A 15,829-nucleotide genomic window follows, 5' to 3' on the forward strand; every position below is an offset into this window, starting at 1 on the left:
TATTTTTTTGAGGAACCAGGGATTGAACTCAGGCCCTTATACTTGTCAGGGAAGCATTTATTTTACTGAGCCATCTCCCCGGCCCCCAGAGATAATATTTTTAACACTGTTTGTAGTATATTCTCCGTTTGTTTTTTATTAGGGTATGTTTGTATTACATAATAAATGCATTCACCATGGGGAATCAGTTTCCAATATGAATGAATATGTTTATGTGTTCATACCAGTCCCCCTTAGACAAATGGCAATATGCCATACACATGCACACTTTTTCTACCTTAACTTTTCACTTAACATACCCTGATCATCACTCCTAGTATAGAGAGGGATTCCCAGTTCTTTGATAGCTGAACAGTACTTGATTGCGTGAAGGTAACCTAGTTGATTCCTCTCTTTTGAGGAGAGGAAGGAGGCATAAAATAACTTGGTAGCAATTGCACTGTTTCAAATGTAATGGAAATTTCTTATTAAAAAAAAAGCTTTTATTAACAGGTATTAATTATATATTAATGGGACCCCAGTCTCTTCTTAATGGACATTTTGGTTGGTTTTCTTTACAACTAGCAAGAGCAGTGAACCTGCAAGCAGAAATGTTGGTATAAATGCCTAGGGAAGCACCAACCTTGGTCAAAGGGAAAGCTGACCTCTGGCCTCAGCTACTAAAATGTCACCTCTAGGTGCCTGCAACATCTTGCCAGACAGAAGTGTTCATGTTTCTGTGGGGACTCTGCATCGTGAAGTATTAGTTCTAAATTCCAGAGAAGTTCGAGAAAAGGAATTATGCCAACCTAAGAGAGAGGCTGGAGGCGAAAGGTCAGCCACGTGGACAGTATGTGATAGAGACCCAGTGAAAACCCCCGGGGGGCCAGAACCTTGGGTAAACTTCCTGGGCCAGCAGTCATCCCTGTTCGTTGTCATACTTAATGGCTGGAAGGAAGTGATCTTATCCTGGACTGACTGGGACCAGAAGAGGAGATTACGTTTCACTGCCCCCTTTCACTGTGATAAAGTGTAGCTGTGAGCCCAGCAGCTTTCAGTGTTTTGTGACTCCTTCTAGAACATTAGTGAACCTAAAAGTGCTTTGAAGAGCCCTGCAAAATTGCGACTGGTTAAGAAAACAAAACACAGAGCTGGGCATGGTGGTACACACCTATAATCCCAGTACTCCGGAGGACAAGGCAGGAGGATTGGCGTGAGTTTGAGGCAGCCTGGGCCACATAGTGAGTCCAAAGTCCGCCTGAACTACCTATCAAGACCCTGTCTCAAAAAAAAAAAAAAAAAAAAAAAAACCACCAAAAAGGCTGTAGACTACAAAGATAAGGCTGAGATCTCCATTACCAGGAAAAACAAAAAAGTAAAACAGATATCCTGTGGGCATCACAGGAGGTGACAGGTTCTTGCCCTTTCCAGCCTCAAAATCACAAGAGTGAGAGACTTTGCTTTGAGAAAAAAGCCACAGAGCCCCTGATCCAGAACAGAGGCAGCAGCCACACTAGATTTCAGAATGGTGCTGGTATAAAAAATTTGTTCCCAAAATCAGGGTCAGGGTGCTCAGCAATCCAGACGCTTGACCTCTACAGCCAAGAGGGAAAAAAAAAAAAGCCTGGCTACTGCTCCAGCTGCCAGCAGACCTTGACATCACCCACGTGGCGCTGGTTTAGGTACATTCAAAATGCAGGGGTTGTGAGGTTAAAAGGGCTTCCATCTAGATTTCAGAAGGCCGGGGAGGCCAGGCAGTGCATCCCTGGGAGCAGCATGCCCCTGGAAGGGCAGTGTGTAAAACAGAAAATAAAAAGCCTATTCAGTAGAAACTCCAAAAGTTTAAAAAAGCCGAAAAACATAAATTGTCTGAGGAGAGCTACAAAGAGAGAACAAAGCCAGCCCTCCCCAAAAAGCCACGAGAGCTACCAGCAGAAGTGCCTTAGGGGTAGAGCCATGTAAGACTTTTCGAGCTCACAACTCATTACAGGTTGCTTCAGATGTACCACAGAAAACTACAAGACTTAAATGTTTGCCCTTCTAGATTTTAAACTTGTTTCGGTCCCAATGGTTTGCATCCTGCTGTGTATGCCTTTTATAATAATAATGTTTATCTTATACTTTTAAATGTTTAAAGTGTTTAACACTTCATTTGTACAGGGACTCACAGCTAAGAGTTTGCCTTAGCTCTTAAAAGAGACTTGAGACTTAGACTTTTCAATAATACTAAAACTGTTAGGACTTTTTTTTTTATGAGGAAAAAAGTACATATTTAGAATTAGCCAGCTGGACTCAGTTTAGATGATCCCAACTTTGTTGGCAACATCCAATGCACCATAATCGGGAGCCAGTCGAACATATGCCTTCTTCTCTCCATCAGGCCTGATTAGGGTACTGACCTTGGCAACACTGATGTCATGCAGCTTCTTTACAGCTTGTTTGATTTGGTGCATATTGGCTTTGACATCCACAATGAACATGAGTGTGGTGGTGTCCCCGATCTTTTTCATGGCTGACTCTGTGGTCAGGGGGAGCCTGATGACGGCATAGTGGTCAAGCTTGTTTCCCCTGGGGGTGCTCTTCCGAGGGTACTTAGGCTGCCTCCAGAGCTGCAGTGTGTTGGGATGGCGGAGGGCGGGTGACATTTGTATCTTCTTTTTGTGGCTGAGGATGTCTTTCAGCATGGCCTTCTTGGCCTTTAAAGCTTTTGCTTTGGCTTCAGCTTTGGGAGGGGCAGAGTTCTTCACCTTTTGGCACCATCTTGGTAAAAAGGCCTAGTTTTGGTGTTTTTGACAGGGAGATTTCACTATGAAGTTCAGGTGGGCCTTAAACTCACTTGTAGCCCAGGCTAGCTTCAAATTTACAGCAATTGTCCAGGGAAAATTTTGTATTTTGTATTATTTTTGCCATAACAAACACTGAACTAAGTAGTAAACAAATATCCAATTACAATAAATGTTTTACATAAATGGATTTTCTCATTACCATTAAAGATAATACTAATCAGTTAAAACTGATTTCTGAAGGAAGCCGAAACAAGACAAAAAGCAAAAGAAAATACTTAAATAACTGATCTCTCCTTTTTTACTTACCCACCTTGTAAGTCCAACAATCAAACAGAATCTGCATAATCTATTTTTCCTCACATGGCACAGAGATGCTAGGATTTAGCAGTCTATGGACCTCTTGTCTGGTTCTGCTTGAGTGGGCACCCGAGTTTGGTTCCTGCCTCCCAGAGAGAAGTACTATTTTCCCTCTGGCCCTTACAATTTGGGTGGTGAGAGGTGAACCAGGTTTCTCACATTACACTTAGAACCAGAGTGGCTACATCACCACAAAACACAATTCTTCATAGCCAGAGCTTAATTATTTCTGACTCTGTCGTAAGTTTTAAAACAAATACTACATAAATAAGGAAGGAAAAAAGTAAAAACTTACTGTTATTGGTACATCTTTTGTTCCTGAATTTAATAAATGAAGATTTAAAACTTTTGGTAAATCTGTTAAAATAGAGGAGAAAAACATTTTTCAAAAAGAGTGTTTCTAGCAAGTTAGAATCTTTATCCTATTAGATTTGAAATTGAAGCTATTCTAGATCATGGAATAAAACAAATAAATATAATGACAATCACAATGAAAGAAATATTAAGTAGGAATGACTTAAATTCATAAGAACAGCATGTATTTCAAAAACTGCCCCCTCTTAGGCAAAGATTAAGAAACAAAATAAAATAACAGCAGCAACAACAAAAAAATCAGAATGGAATTCAAGTGAAGTCAGACATTACTAATCATTCACTTTGAAGCATCATAAAAATAATACACAATGTGAAATTATCGAACTAAAAGTTAATATAATTTAAAAAAATGTCTTCAATGCTCAACTCTAAAAGTTACCTATGTATGCTTCAAGTAAATCCCAAATTATAAGTACAGTATTCTTTTTTCTTTTTCCTTAATAAAAATCCTCACTTGGGTTCTAATTTTTGAATTTAAATTCTTTCTCTGACCACCTTGGATAAATTTCTAATACTGTATCATTGCAACACAATTTAACAGTTTATAGCTATACAAAAACAGAAGTAAATCTCTTCACTTTTGCTTAACTATTAGGAAAAAATATTCATTATAACTGAAAGGACAAGGAATTGGATTCCTTGTCTACTTTCTATCAAAGTAGGGAACTACTTTCTATCAAAGTCTCCCCTTCTGAAGAGTCACTTCTCATCCTGACCTTCTCTCCCCACCTGCTAAGTAATGCTGCCATGCCAGGTGACAGGGCACAAGCCCCTGAGGACTGTTACTTCTCTAAGGTCAATTACCGAACTCACTGAGAAATAAATTTTCAAAGCTGAGCTATGATGTGCGATAGAGTCATTCAGCACTGAAATTTTAAAAAAGATTTACATAGACTTTTATTTTACCTTGTGTTCGTAGTGTACCGAAATCTAACATTTCGGTTGAGGAATAAATACCCGGAGCTTGGAAAAAAAGAAAAGTAAACAATTATCTTTCACTTTGCCAGAGTAAGATGTGTACAAGATAAAACAAAACAAAACAAAACAAAACAAAACAAACAAACAAACAAAAAACTCCTTGCAAGGTCTTCTGTCTCCCACTAACCTGTTGTGACTTCAACTTCAACAGGAAGAATGATAAATTCTGTGCTGTCTGATGCATTGGTCTTTATTCTTATGAAGGCTGTGTGATTATCTGCTTCTCTAGATGAGAAGCTGGCTCGCATCACCCCTTTGGTTTCATAAGGAGGAATTTCCTGAGAAATGAAGAGAACATAATGTAGCATAGCATCTGTAATGTTGTAAAACTACCTTGTTTTATTCAATTAAATGAGACTGACTGAAAGATGGATTATTTTACATATCTATTAAGAAACAATACATTGCCAATTAAATGTCCTACAGATAATACATGCTCCAATTTTAGAGAATATTAAAATGTGAAAAGATATGCTTCTTATAATATGGAATATGGCATGTGAAGCAAGCAAAATAAAAATCAAGTATTTAAAACAAGCTGGGAATGGTGGTGCACCTTGTAATCCCAACACCTGGGAAGCTGAGGCAGGAGGTGCGCTAAAAGTTCAAGGTCAAGAACCAGCCAAATAGCTCAGTACATTAAAGCACCTGCAAGAAGGCAAAGGGGCTGGGGGTTTGATCCCTGGGCCTGCTGTGCTGGCCCCGCCCCTGGGGCACACTGACATGGCAGCTGAGACTGGGTGTGGTGGTGCTTGCCTGTAATCCCAGCTCTTGGGAGGCTGTAAACAGGTGGATCACTATGAGTCTGATATAGCAGTGAGACCCTGAACATCCTGTAGACCCTCCCACCCAAAAAAAAAGCTCAAGGTCAGTTACTTAGTGAGCTCAAGACCAGTTTGGACTACCTACCACAACCGTGTCTCAAAAAAAAAAAGGCTGAAAAAAATCATCTGTAAAAGGCAAGACTAATCTACAAAACCAGTCATTTTTTAATGAGTTAGGAATGTTTACGTAAGTATAGGAATTTAGTCCTGAAATTCTCTACCTGACAGAAATGTCACCATTAGAAGTAAACAGGAATTTCAATAAATGATAACTGAGAAGGTTGAGACAGCTTTAATTTAAAGCTTAATGAGCTGGATGTGGTGGTATATACCTGTTATCCCACCACTCAGAGGCTGAAGCAGGAGAATCATTACAAGTCTGAGACCAGACTGAGTCTCAAAGTGAGCTCACAGGCAGCCTGAACTGCTTAGTGAGACCCTTTCTCAAAAAAATACAACACAAAAAAAGCCTAACAAAACAAAACTTCCCAAGCAGATCCAGTTCACCAACTGCATTTATTAATATTCTTGGTACAAAAAAACAGCATCAGTTTTTAGTCTTGTAATGAAAACATTCACAGAAATACTGAAAGACTAATTGATTAATTAAAAAAAAGGTATCTGTGTAATGCTTTCCTAGTTTCACAATATAGCTTCCTGCAAACCACATATAACTTTAGTACTGAGTGATACCCCCAGCCCTTTCTAATTAATTAATTAATTAATTAATTTTTTTTGGTGGAACCGGGTATTGAACTCAGGCCCTTGTGCTTGCCAGGGAAGCGTTTATTCTAAATAGCCATCTCCCCAGCACCTAATTAATTATTTTTAAGACAGGGTCTTGCTATGTAGCTAAGTCTGCCCTCTAATTCATGGCGATCCTCCGATCTCAGTGCTGGGATTACAGGTGTGTGCCACTACACTTAGCAATCCTTTTTGAGGGTCTTCTTGAGTCACTGTTATATCGTCTAGGCTAGGCTTGAATCTTGTGACCTTCTGTCTCAATTTACAAATTTATTTCAAAATACTCAAGTCACCAGCCCCAAAATGTCACCTCTACATTCCTTCTCTTGATGGTGACTGATGAGGAAATCATCATGAGGTAGTATGTGTGTGAGACAGAACAAGTAACAAACTCTGATCTTCAGAACATTTATAGTGGAAAAGTCAGTGTATCTCCAGTCATAGATAAGTAGTGATTTCAGTGACATTGGTTCAAGGTTATTTACCTCAACAGGTTTTTCCCTTTTGGATTAGTGCAAGGTAGATGACAACAAGAAGTTTCGTAAGACAGGAACCGAAGTAGTTTTGAAAAAACTGCTTAGACAAACTACTACTAAGTAGTTTTGCATACTAAAATCTAGTCTTTAAAACAACTACACTCTCTTTTAAGCTTAATTTTTAAATTTGCCTTATTTCAATTAAAAATACAGTGGAGCCTCAGTTCATGAATGCTTTTGTTTGTAAGCAGTTTGGTTCACAAACAAAAATGTTCAATAGAACTGGTAGACGATGACAACAAGAAGTTTCATAAGACAGGAGCCAAAGTAGTTTTCATAAGACTACTTACCAAAGTAGTTCTTGCATATTATTTAATTTGGTTAATATCTGCTACTATTTCCCCAAGAAAGTGATCCTCAAAGTATTGAAAAAATTGTTAATGAAAATTGAATAATATTGAAAGTAGATGTAGAGCAGCTACAAATTTAAAATCTAAGCTATCACAAAGGTTTTGATAAGATTTTCCACAAATGTGCAAAGCTCCATCTCGGTCAACAATGAGTCTGACAGTTAAATTCTCTACCTTTAAAATATCAGTCCTTCCCACATTTGTTTTTAGCTCATGGTGGGCTAAAGCGCTCATCAATTTTGTTCACTGCTCTTTCTAAGAATTATGACTTTTCCCCCTTATTTCCTCATTTATTTTTCATACAATTAACCGTTTTTTTTTAACCTATGTTTTTTTCAGGAAAGAAGGAGTTAAAATTTTTTCTACTGTATTCAAGAAAATGACTGGTTCCCTGTGAGCACACCAGAAAAAACTGTTTTCACTCACCCACAATTTCCTGGTGCCTCCTTGCTGGCCTGTTGGGAGTTCAAGGTGGAGGTCTCCTCCACTGGAGTACATTTCTACCACCTATGATAGAAGAGCACAAGGGGGTGAGGCTTTGAACCATACTCTGAGTGCTAAGACTTGCTGTTACACAGGCATAAATTTGATACCCTAATTTTCAGAAAGAATTAAAACAATTATAAATGTAGGATAAATATACCACTAAGTTCAGTGTCTCCTATGTGTAAGCAAGGATGGTACAATGGTACCTCAGATCATGAATTTTATTTTGTGATTTTGGAAAAGATGGCCCTATTTCTGTTTGTATGGGAAAGATGGCCAAGGTCCTATCTGTCACTCAATGTAGAATTTGCAAACAAAAACAAAATTCTTTTGAACATTTTTGTTTGTGAACCAAACTGCTTACAAACAAAAGCATTCATGAACTGAGGCTCCACTGTATTTTTAATTGAAATAAGGCAAATGTAAAAATTAAGCTTAAAAGAGAGTGTAGTTGTTTTAGAGACTAGATTTTAGTGAGCAACAGGAATTTTTTCTTTTCTAAAATAGTAATTTATGGAAATCATCAAGGTTTAGAAATATGATTTTGTATTTTTTATAGTAATATAAGTGCTTCATACCACATATATAATATCTAGCATTCATCTAGTAATTACTACAACTGTGAAGAGATATTATTCCCATTTGCCCTGATCTGTTCATTATACACTATATACATGTTTTGAAATATTACACTATGCCTCATAAATATGTATGATTGCTATGTGTCAACTAACACAAAGCAAGAAAGTATCTAGTTTCTACTGGCAGCAATACTACAAGTACTAAGAGCTCTGTGGTTTACTTAAGGTCCTAGTAAAATGGCTTTACTGAGATACCACTAATACACCAGCCTGGGAATTCCAACACAGGTAGGTGGGCATGAAGCCATCAATAACTACAATACTACATATACCTGCTGCCTCCCAAAATTTCCCCAGGCCTTTTGCAATCCACTCATCCCTATCATCTCTTATCTCCAAGCAACCAGTTGATTCTACTGTTTTCTCTTTCTTTCTTTCCTTTTTTTTTTTTGTGACAGGGTCTCACTATGTAGCTCAGGCTGGTCTTGAGCTCGCAGTGATACTCCTGCTTCAGCTTCTCAAGGGCTGGTATTATAGGTATGAGCCATTACACCTGGTGAGGTTGAGTGTTATAAAGTTTTACATGAAGGGAATAAACAGTAATTATTTTTTGTCTGGCTTCCTTAATTCACTACAGTTGTTTTGAGATCCATCAGGCTGTTACATGATTTAAATATGTATTAAAAATCATTTCTTTTCTATTTTAGGGCTCTATCACAGGATTTTCTGTTTGGTTTTCTACATTTTAAATCAGAAATTTATTTAAACAAGATATTGGAGGGCAAATCTGTTTAGGATGCTGCTGCTGCTTCTTCAAGTAATTTATTGCCATTTAAAGACAGATTGCTCTATGTTTAACAGTTATGTACAAAAGTTATAAAATTTTCCTCTGTTTCTCAATGAAAAACACTAAAGTTCTCCAACTAAATAAGCTTTGCAAGAATTCTATATTGTTTTTGTTAACACACAGCAAAAAAACTTACTGGAAATATAATATTCAATGAGAATGCTACTAAGGAGAAAAGAACATTTTCGCAGAACCAGTATTTTCCTACATCTTATCTCCATTTGATATCAATTAAAACACCATTGGCCTCTTATTTTAAAAAAAGAGCAGTATCTAGAGTGGCTATTCTACGTACTGTAAAGGAATGGAGAAGGGAAATGAAAGAATAGAGAAAACTACTATGCTAAGTTAGGGTGAGTTGGAACCAAATTGCTTTTTTTTTTTTCCAAATTGCTTTTTGTAACTGAGAACGTATTCTTGTTCTAAAGAACAGAGTTCTGGATAACAGGCTCCCCTCTTAAGAGTCAGTAGCCTTCTTCTTGTCTGTAGCTAGAACACAATTATGTCTTCACTCTCCACTCTAGCTGTGCCAGTGTGCCTACTTCACTGAATGGCTGCCTGTCCAATCAGAATCTGGTATGTTACATTGACAAATCTTGTTGTTAATAACAGGCTTCCATTAGTTTACTAGGTAGGTGGTGTGTGATTTTATTTTAAACTGCACCAGAGAACCACCTCTAATCATGCTACCTTCAAATTAAAATTATCACTGGTCTTAGTCTTAAGTCCTTCCTTGGGCTCTTCATTGGCCACTGCAAGGGCTGGGCATCTCCTTGGCTGTCTCTTCGTAGAAGAGGAACCAAGTAGATGCCGAATGAGTCCACAGGCAGCATGAGAGAGGGCAGTGCACTACGGTGCAGTGTTCTATGTACTTCCATGATGATGGATGACACAGTTGTTTTCCATGTTGGCCATTAGAGATAAAGCTGCTATGCGCACAGAATATAAGTCTCGGGGAAGACATTTGATTTTCTGTCTTTGGGCTAGTGTCTTTTTGCCTAAATACCACACTATTCATGCTATGAAAAAATCGTACATTGTTCCTCCCCATTTTCTTTTTCATTGTCTATTAACATTTATACCAGGGGATTCTTAGAGGACAAAAGCCATTTGCAATGTCAAAGACTGTATTTAACTATGCAATGTGTTATTTTTCCTCTACCTTCCACCTTCAAGCTACTATTAGCACCTGCAGTATAGGCCTAAAGAATCCTGGGGCCCTAGGGGTTGATGCAGCAAGAACCTTTTGTAAAGTATTTGCATGTCCTTCTAACAGGCAACACAACTAGAAGATACACTGCTTGCTCACATCAGAGAGCTGGACACTACTGAGATGCACAGTAGGGATTTCTGGATAGCTCTAAAAGACAAACACTTGCCAATCCCACTGCAGAAGAGACAGGAAACTTGTGAGGAAAGATTTCAAAAGGTTGGCTGAGATAAGAGATTTTTATAATTTGCTTTAATTGGTGATTCTCTCTCATCATTTCCATGGATTTTAATAACCAGACTGCCATCACTAAAAAATTAGTTACTATCAGAAATATACATAAGCTATTTTAAAAAGTTTAAATTAAGCCAGAAAGAGCCCAGAAAAACAACAAAAAGAAAGGTCATATAGCTGAAAATGCTTCTGAAAGGCAGAGCTGCCTAAATTGTAACAGCAGAGAAATCTGATCACTTAAAAATGGTACCCAAAACTTCAAATCCAGACTGTTGTCCTCCAAATTTGAGACTGCAACAAACTGTATTAAAAGTAATACTTCTCACTGACACATCTGTAAAGCTTCATTATTTTAAATAATCTTGGAAATTTACAAACTGAAAATTCTTGCTAAGCATGAATTCCAACTGAAGGGAGGCTTAGTCAAAATCACTCTCATAAACTCACCTGCAAAGGCTCACTGTGAGGATTGTGGATATTTATTATAGGAGAGAAACTACTATTCACAGGGACTCTGGCTCCAAGGAATGGCCTCAATCGGTATGGATTTGGAACTCCAACACCAAATACCTGATTTAAAGAAGGAAAAAAAAAATGTCATTTGAGTTCTTTCTTTCTTTCTTTCTTTTTTTGTGGAACTGGGGATTGAACTCAAGCCCTTGCACTTGCCAGGAAAGCACTTATTCTACTGAGCCATCTCCCTGGCCCCTTGCATTTGAGGTTTTTTTATAATTACCATTTTTATATTTATAACTCTGCTGATCTAGAGACCCATGAATCTAATTTAAATGCAAAACAATAATCTCTAAAAATCTTGATTTTGATACATAGTTTAATCTATGTACACTGGGAATGCTTTCTGTAACATATTCGAAACTGAAATGACAGTAGTCCTTCATGAAATCGTGGAGCATATAAAAAGAAAATAGACAATCAAAAGAACTCCCTACTCCAAGTATCAGAAGATGGATCCATGACTCAATCTTCAAATATCAGGCCAGCCCCATGTTATTCCCACATCTAAAGGTCCTAGGTTGACTAAAGAGAGTGAGCCAGTTATTCAAATGACAATTATTTATGGAATATATATGATGTGCTAAGACAAACACATGCAGCAGTGATCAGTTTAATACTGAGCAAAAGAGATACTATGCCTATCCTTATGAAAGTTACATTCTAGTGTTGAGGTTAGACTAGAGACCAATAAAAGATTTTATTGGCTGTGTGCTCTTGGTTACCTAACCTTCTGTTATTTTATTATCTTTTTGAGATGGGGGGTTTCACTATGCAGTTCAGGCTGGCCTTGAATTCACTTTGTAGTCCCAGTCTGGCCTCAAACTTGCAGTGATTCTCCTGCCTCAGTCTTGCAAGTGCTAGGATTACAAGTGTGTACTATCAAACCCAGCAAAAAGATTTCAATAAAAATAATCTCTCTGGCTACAGAGTGAATCACAGATTGTGGAAGAGGCTTGGGAAGAGTGGGAGACAGTGACAGTTGTTGCATAATCCAGTGAGAGGTGACACTGCTTGCAAGAGAGCAATGACAATACTGAACAAGTCTTTGGGGGCGGGGAGGGCGAGACTCAAGATACATTTAGGAGGAAAAGTTGAAGAAAGACTAGACATGAAGAAGGAAAGACAGAAGACAACTAGACAGTGGGGATGACCTTGAGAACACCTAGCCACAACCTTCAGGTAGTCCATTTGGACCACCTGGGTTTGCTGGGGGATGTGTTCATAGGGTCATGACCTTCATTTTTATGGCGCTTCTTTCTTTTACTTGACAGTACTGTTAAATGGCTGCCGCCTATACAGCACTTCAAAATTACTGAATCAAGCATCAAAAGTTTACTGAAGCCTGCTACGTAATCTTTAAAGACTTAATTCACTCTAAGGAAGCAGAACATGATTTCTTACTAAAATGAGATATTTACTGATACTTATTTTCAAAATATATTAAGTATTAGCTATAATTTATAAATAAGTAAAAGTTTTAATCTGATTCTTACCTGGTAAGTAAATACCCCATGATTAGATGTGTTAATAAATAAAGTATTTTCTACATTTCCTACTACTCTTGCAAGAAAAACTACATCAAATGATGTATTTCCTCCTGGAAGAATTTTCTGAAAAAGAAAAGCATTAAAGTTAAACTGGCAAACAAAAGTCAGGTCATGCTGACCAAAATTACAGTCCAAGTTCTCTATAGAGTATCTCAGAAGCATTTCTACAAGCAAACATTTTTTTTTCTTTAATGGTTTAAGCTTTAAGCTATACAAACTCTTATGCAATGAAAAGTAATAAAAAGATGTTACCATATTAAACATGTCCAGTCACTCATCCTTGTCCACTACAAAGCCCTGCACAACAGACAGTTTCCTGGCCCCTCAATCTGGCAACTACAGGCAGTTCACGATCACACTATCAGGCTGGTGCTCAGCTAAAGTTGAGCTTTCACAGAAAGGTACTACTGTGCCACTGAGCAGCAGCTTGTGTTATTCTGAAGAACAAGGCCTCAACCCCTCCATCTCTGCCCATCCATCCACACAAGGCACAAAATGCCCCTGCAATTTAAATTAGGAAAGGAGGCAAGGGAAAAATGTGTTGGAACTCACTCCTATTGTCTTGTGCAGATTGAGAGTGAAATAAACTACTACAGCAGACAATAGGGGTACCCGGTTCAGGAAGTTTGAGAGTAGGACTATAGTCCTGGCTGCAGTGGAGCTGTTTGACACAGTTAGTGTGGAAAGCTGTTAACCTCTCGCTTTTCTTCTATGGCTAGAAGCCTATGTGCTGTCTGAACTACAGTGTAGTTCAAAGTACAGGACACTGAGACTCTGTGCACTGAGGAGAAAGAGTTGGGATATGTCTCTATACCACTTGGTTACAACAAGCAGCAAAGTTTACAGAAACAACTTTTCTTGCACTCATTACAGATTATCAACTAGCCCCAATCTAAAGAAGACAAATACCACTGGCTCATCCATGGCAGAGAATGGGTACACTAAAGGTATAAAGAACTCACAGTTGAAGTGCGCTTGAAGAAATCTATAGAACTCCTAGAAACTGCACATGCAAATTGGAACTCACACCTGAGCCAGAAATTAACAATAGATTTATATCTGCTGGTTCTCCAAATAGTCTGGAATTGAACAGCACACTTCTGAGCAACCCACTGGTCACATAAGTAGTCACAAGAGAAATTTAAGGTATTTCGAGTTGTTGATTTGAAATGAAAATACAACAGATTGGAATTTGTAGGTAGCAGTTAAAACAGGACCTGGAAGGAAATCTATAGTATTTAAGTAAAAAAATTTATAGTATATGTATAGCAGTATGGTACTATTTTGAACACATAGCTCAGGGTTTCTGCTATGAGAGGTCAGAAAAAGAATAAACTAAATCCAAAGTAAGTAAAGTCAAGACTAATAAAAAGAGAAAAAAATTAATAAAATAGAAAACAGGAAATAGGCCACCCCCAAAAAAGTCAAGGAAACCAATGCTGGAGCTTCAAAAAGTTCCATAAAACTGATAAAATCCCCATACAGAATGACTGAATAAAAGAGGAGAGGACAAAACCATAGGTTATTACAGACAGCACTACAACAATCAACTTAATAACTGGAGAAAACAGACATTCTTTGACAATCTACCAAATCTGACAAAGTTCATTCAAAACAAAGTACAACCAAAGTAGTGTATATTTGATTCTCCTGCTCCTCTACTTTTGACAAAGTGGCACTTTTAAAGTAAAAGTTACCATTTCATTCTTCTACTCAAAATCTCGGATGTCTTTCCCTATCAATCAGGAGAAAGCCAGCCTGAAAGGCTCTTAGCCGGCTGAGCACCAGCATGCACCACTTGCTCACTCTAGTCTGGCACACTGTTTCTTTGCACACCAGGCCGCTCTCATACCAGGGCCTGTTCCCTGCTCAGTACTTCTCTTCTGGAATGGTTTTCTTCCATATACTTGGCTTTCTTCTTTCTACACAGCCCTACTTCATTACCTCATTCAAACACTACCTTCTGGAGGAAACTTACCCTACCCTGATCATCCCATTTAAAAGAGGATCACCTTGATCCTTGCCCTCTTATCCTAATATTTTCCTTTTTCTCATCTTTTAAGATCTTAGACAATTTATTTATTATGCTTTTTGTGTCTTACTTTTCCTCTCATGAGGATGTCTGGGACAAAAAACAACCAGACATCCACAACTAAGGAAGGAAAGGTTTAAATAAACCTAAATAGCTCTCAGTTAGTGGAGGTTTCAGTTCATACTTGGCTGGCTCCAAGGCAGAGTGGCACATGACAGAGGGCAGCAGTTCATGGAGACAGTGGAAAATAACAAAGAGCAAAGGCTAGAGGAGCAGCCTGTAAGCCCCTCCTCCTTGCATTTATATGCAAATCATCTGCACCAGAGCAGGTGTAGCACTCACACCCATAATCCCCACACTGGATCAAGAATTAATCACAAACTCTAGAAACCACCCCATGACTACATGAGGGTCTAGGGGTCCTACTAGACACAAACCATAACAATTTGGCTCTTTTGTGTTGATGTCACCCAAACCCCACAGATGTGCAGTGTGAGTAAAAGTTCTCTTTTATCCAGGTATCAACCCAAAGAGCCTGTTACTTAGTAGGTACTCAACAAATACTTATTAAACTAATTAAGAATTTTACACAGGTAGAGAAACTTTTAAGTGTATGTCTATTTTCTTATATGCCCTAAGCTGAAAAAGTAGTAAGTGCTTATTTTATTTACTGGTACAGCACAAAGATGAAAAATACAGTGGTACCTCACTTAGTTCACAAACTTAATTCTTTCCATGGCTCCAGTTTCACCTTCTTGGGTTATCCAGTTAACCTGGTACACCCTTCAATAACTTGCTCTGGCTCTTACTAATAAAGTCAAGTACTCAGATTTTTGCTTTCAATAAAAGTGAGGTTATATTCTATTCTACAAAGTGCTCTCCTTAAGGACTAGCATATCATATATATTATTCCAGATCAACAGATACAGATTTATTTCATTCTTTTAATTATCTGTACGATGTCCCATACTAGGGCTATATCATATTTGGTTCAATTCTCAATAACATACATAGACATCAGCACTTAACTGAAATTGAATAATGTCTAGGCTTCAAAAGTAATTAAAATTGAGGAAAATATCGTAGTCATAAAGGGAAATTTTTTCTAATTTTCACTTCTGAAAATTTAAGAATTCTAGTCAATCAAGAAAAAATAAATTTTATTATGTAACACCCCACTGCCATAATTTAAACAATCAAATTTGACTATTATGAAATATTAAAAATCTGTATTCTACAATAGAAAATATAGACTGTCTACTTTATATTCAATGTATAGTCTAGTCATAAAAGATGAAAAAGCCTAAATTATAATAGCAACATAAAGTTACTTTCAATTATAACTAATTTGATAATTATATTTAATTAACAGATCACTATAGATGAACCAACAAATGATGAGAGATTATATAGAGAAATAAAATTGTCTCACATCCACATTACCTAC

At 37.6% G+C, this 15,829-nt stretch overlaps 1 protein-coding gene across 3 annotated transcripts in view; it reads right to left on the bottom strand.

Annotated features, from left to right (window-relative positions):
* Positions 1-15,829, bottom strand: part of Tmem131 (transmembrane protein 131) — a 187,070-nt gene that overhangs the window by 56,073 nt on the left and 115,168 nt on the right. For all 3 annotated transcript variants that reach the window (XM_004633173.2, XM_023717378.1, XM_023717377.1), the window contains exons 6-11: positions 12,297-12,413; positions 10,735-10,857; positions 7,356-7,436; positions 4,603-4,753; positions 4,404-4,460; positions 3,418-3,479 (exon numbers count right to left, since the gene is read on the bottom strand). In XM_004633173.2, coding sequence (XP_004633230.1) covers positions 3,418-3,479; positions 4,404-4,460; positions 4,603-4,753; positions 7,356-7,436; positions 10,735-10,857; positions 12,297-12,413 — 591 coding nt within the window. The remainder of the gene's footprint in view (positions 1-3,417; positions 3,480-4,403; positions 4,461-4,602; positions 4,754-7,355; positions 7,437-10,734; positions 10,858-12,296; positions 12,414-15,829) is intronic.

This window comes from Octodon degus, unplaced genomic scaffold (genome assembly GCF_000260255.1).
Source record: "Octodon degus isolate 3935 unplaced genomic scaffold, OctDeg1.0 scaffold00052, whole genome shotgun sequence".
NCBI lineage: Eukaryota > Metazoa > Chordata > Mammalia > Rodentia > Octodontidae > Octodon > Octodon degus.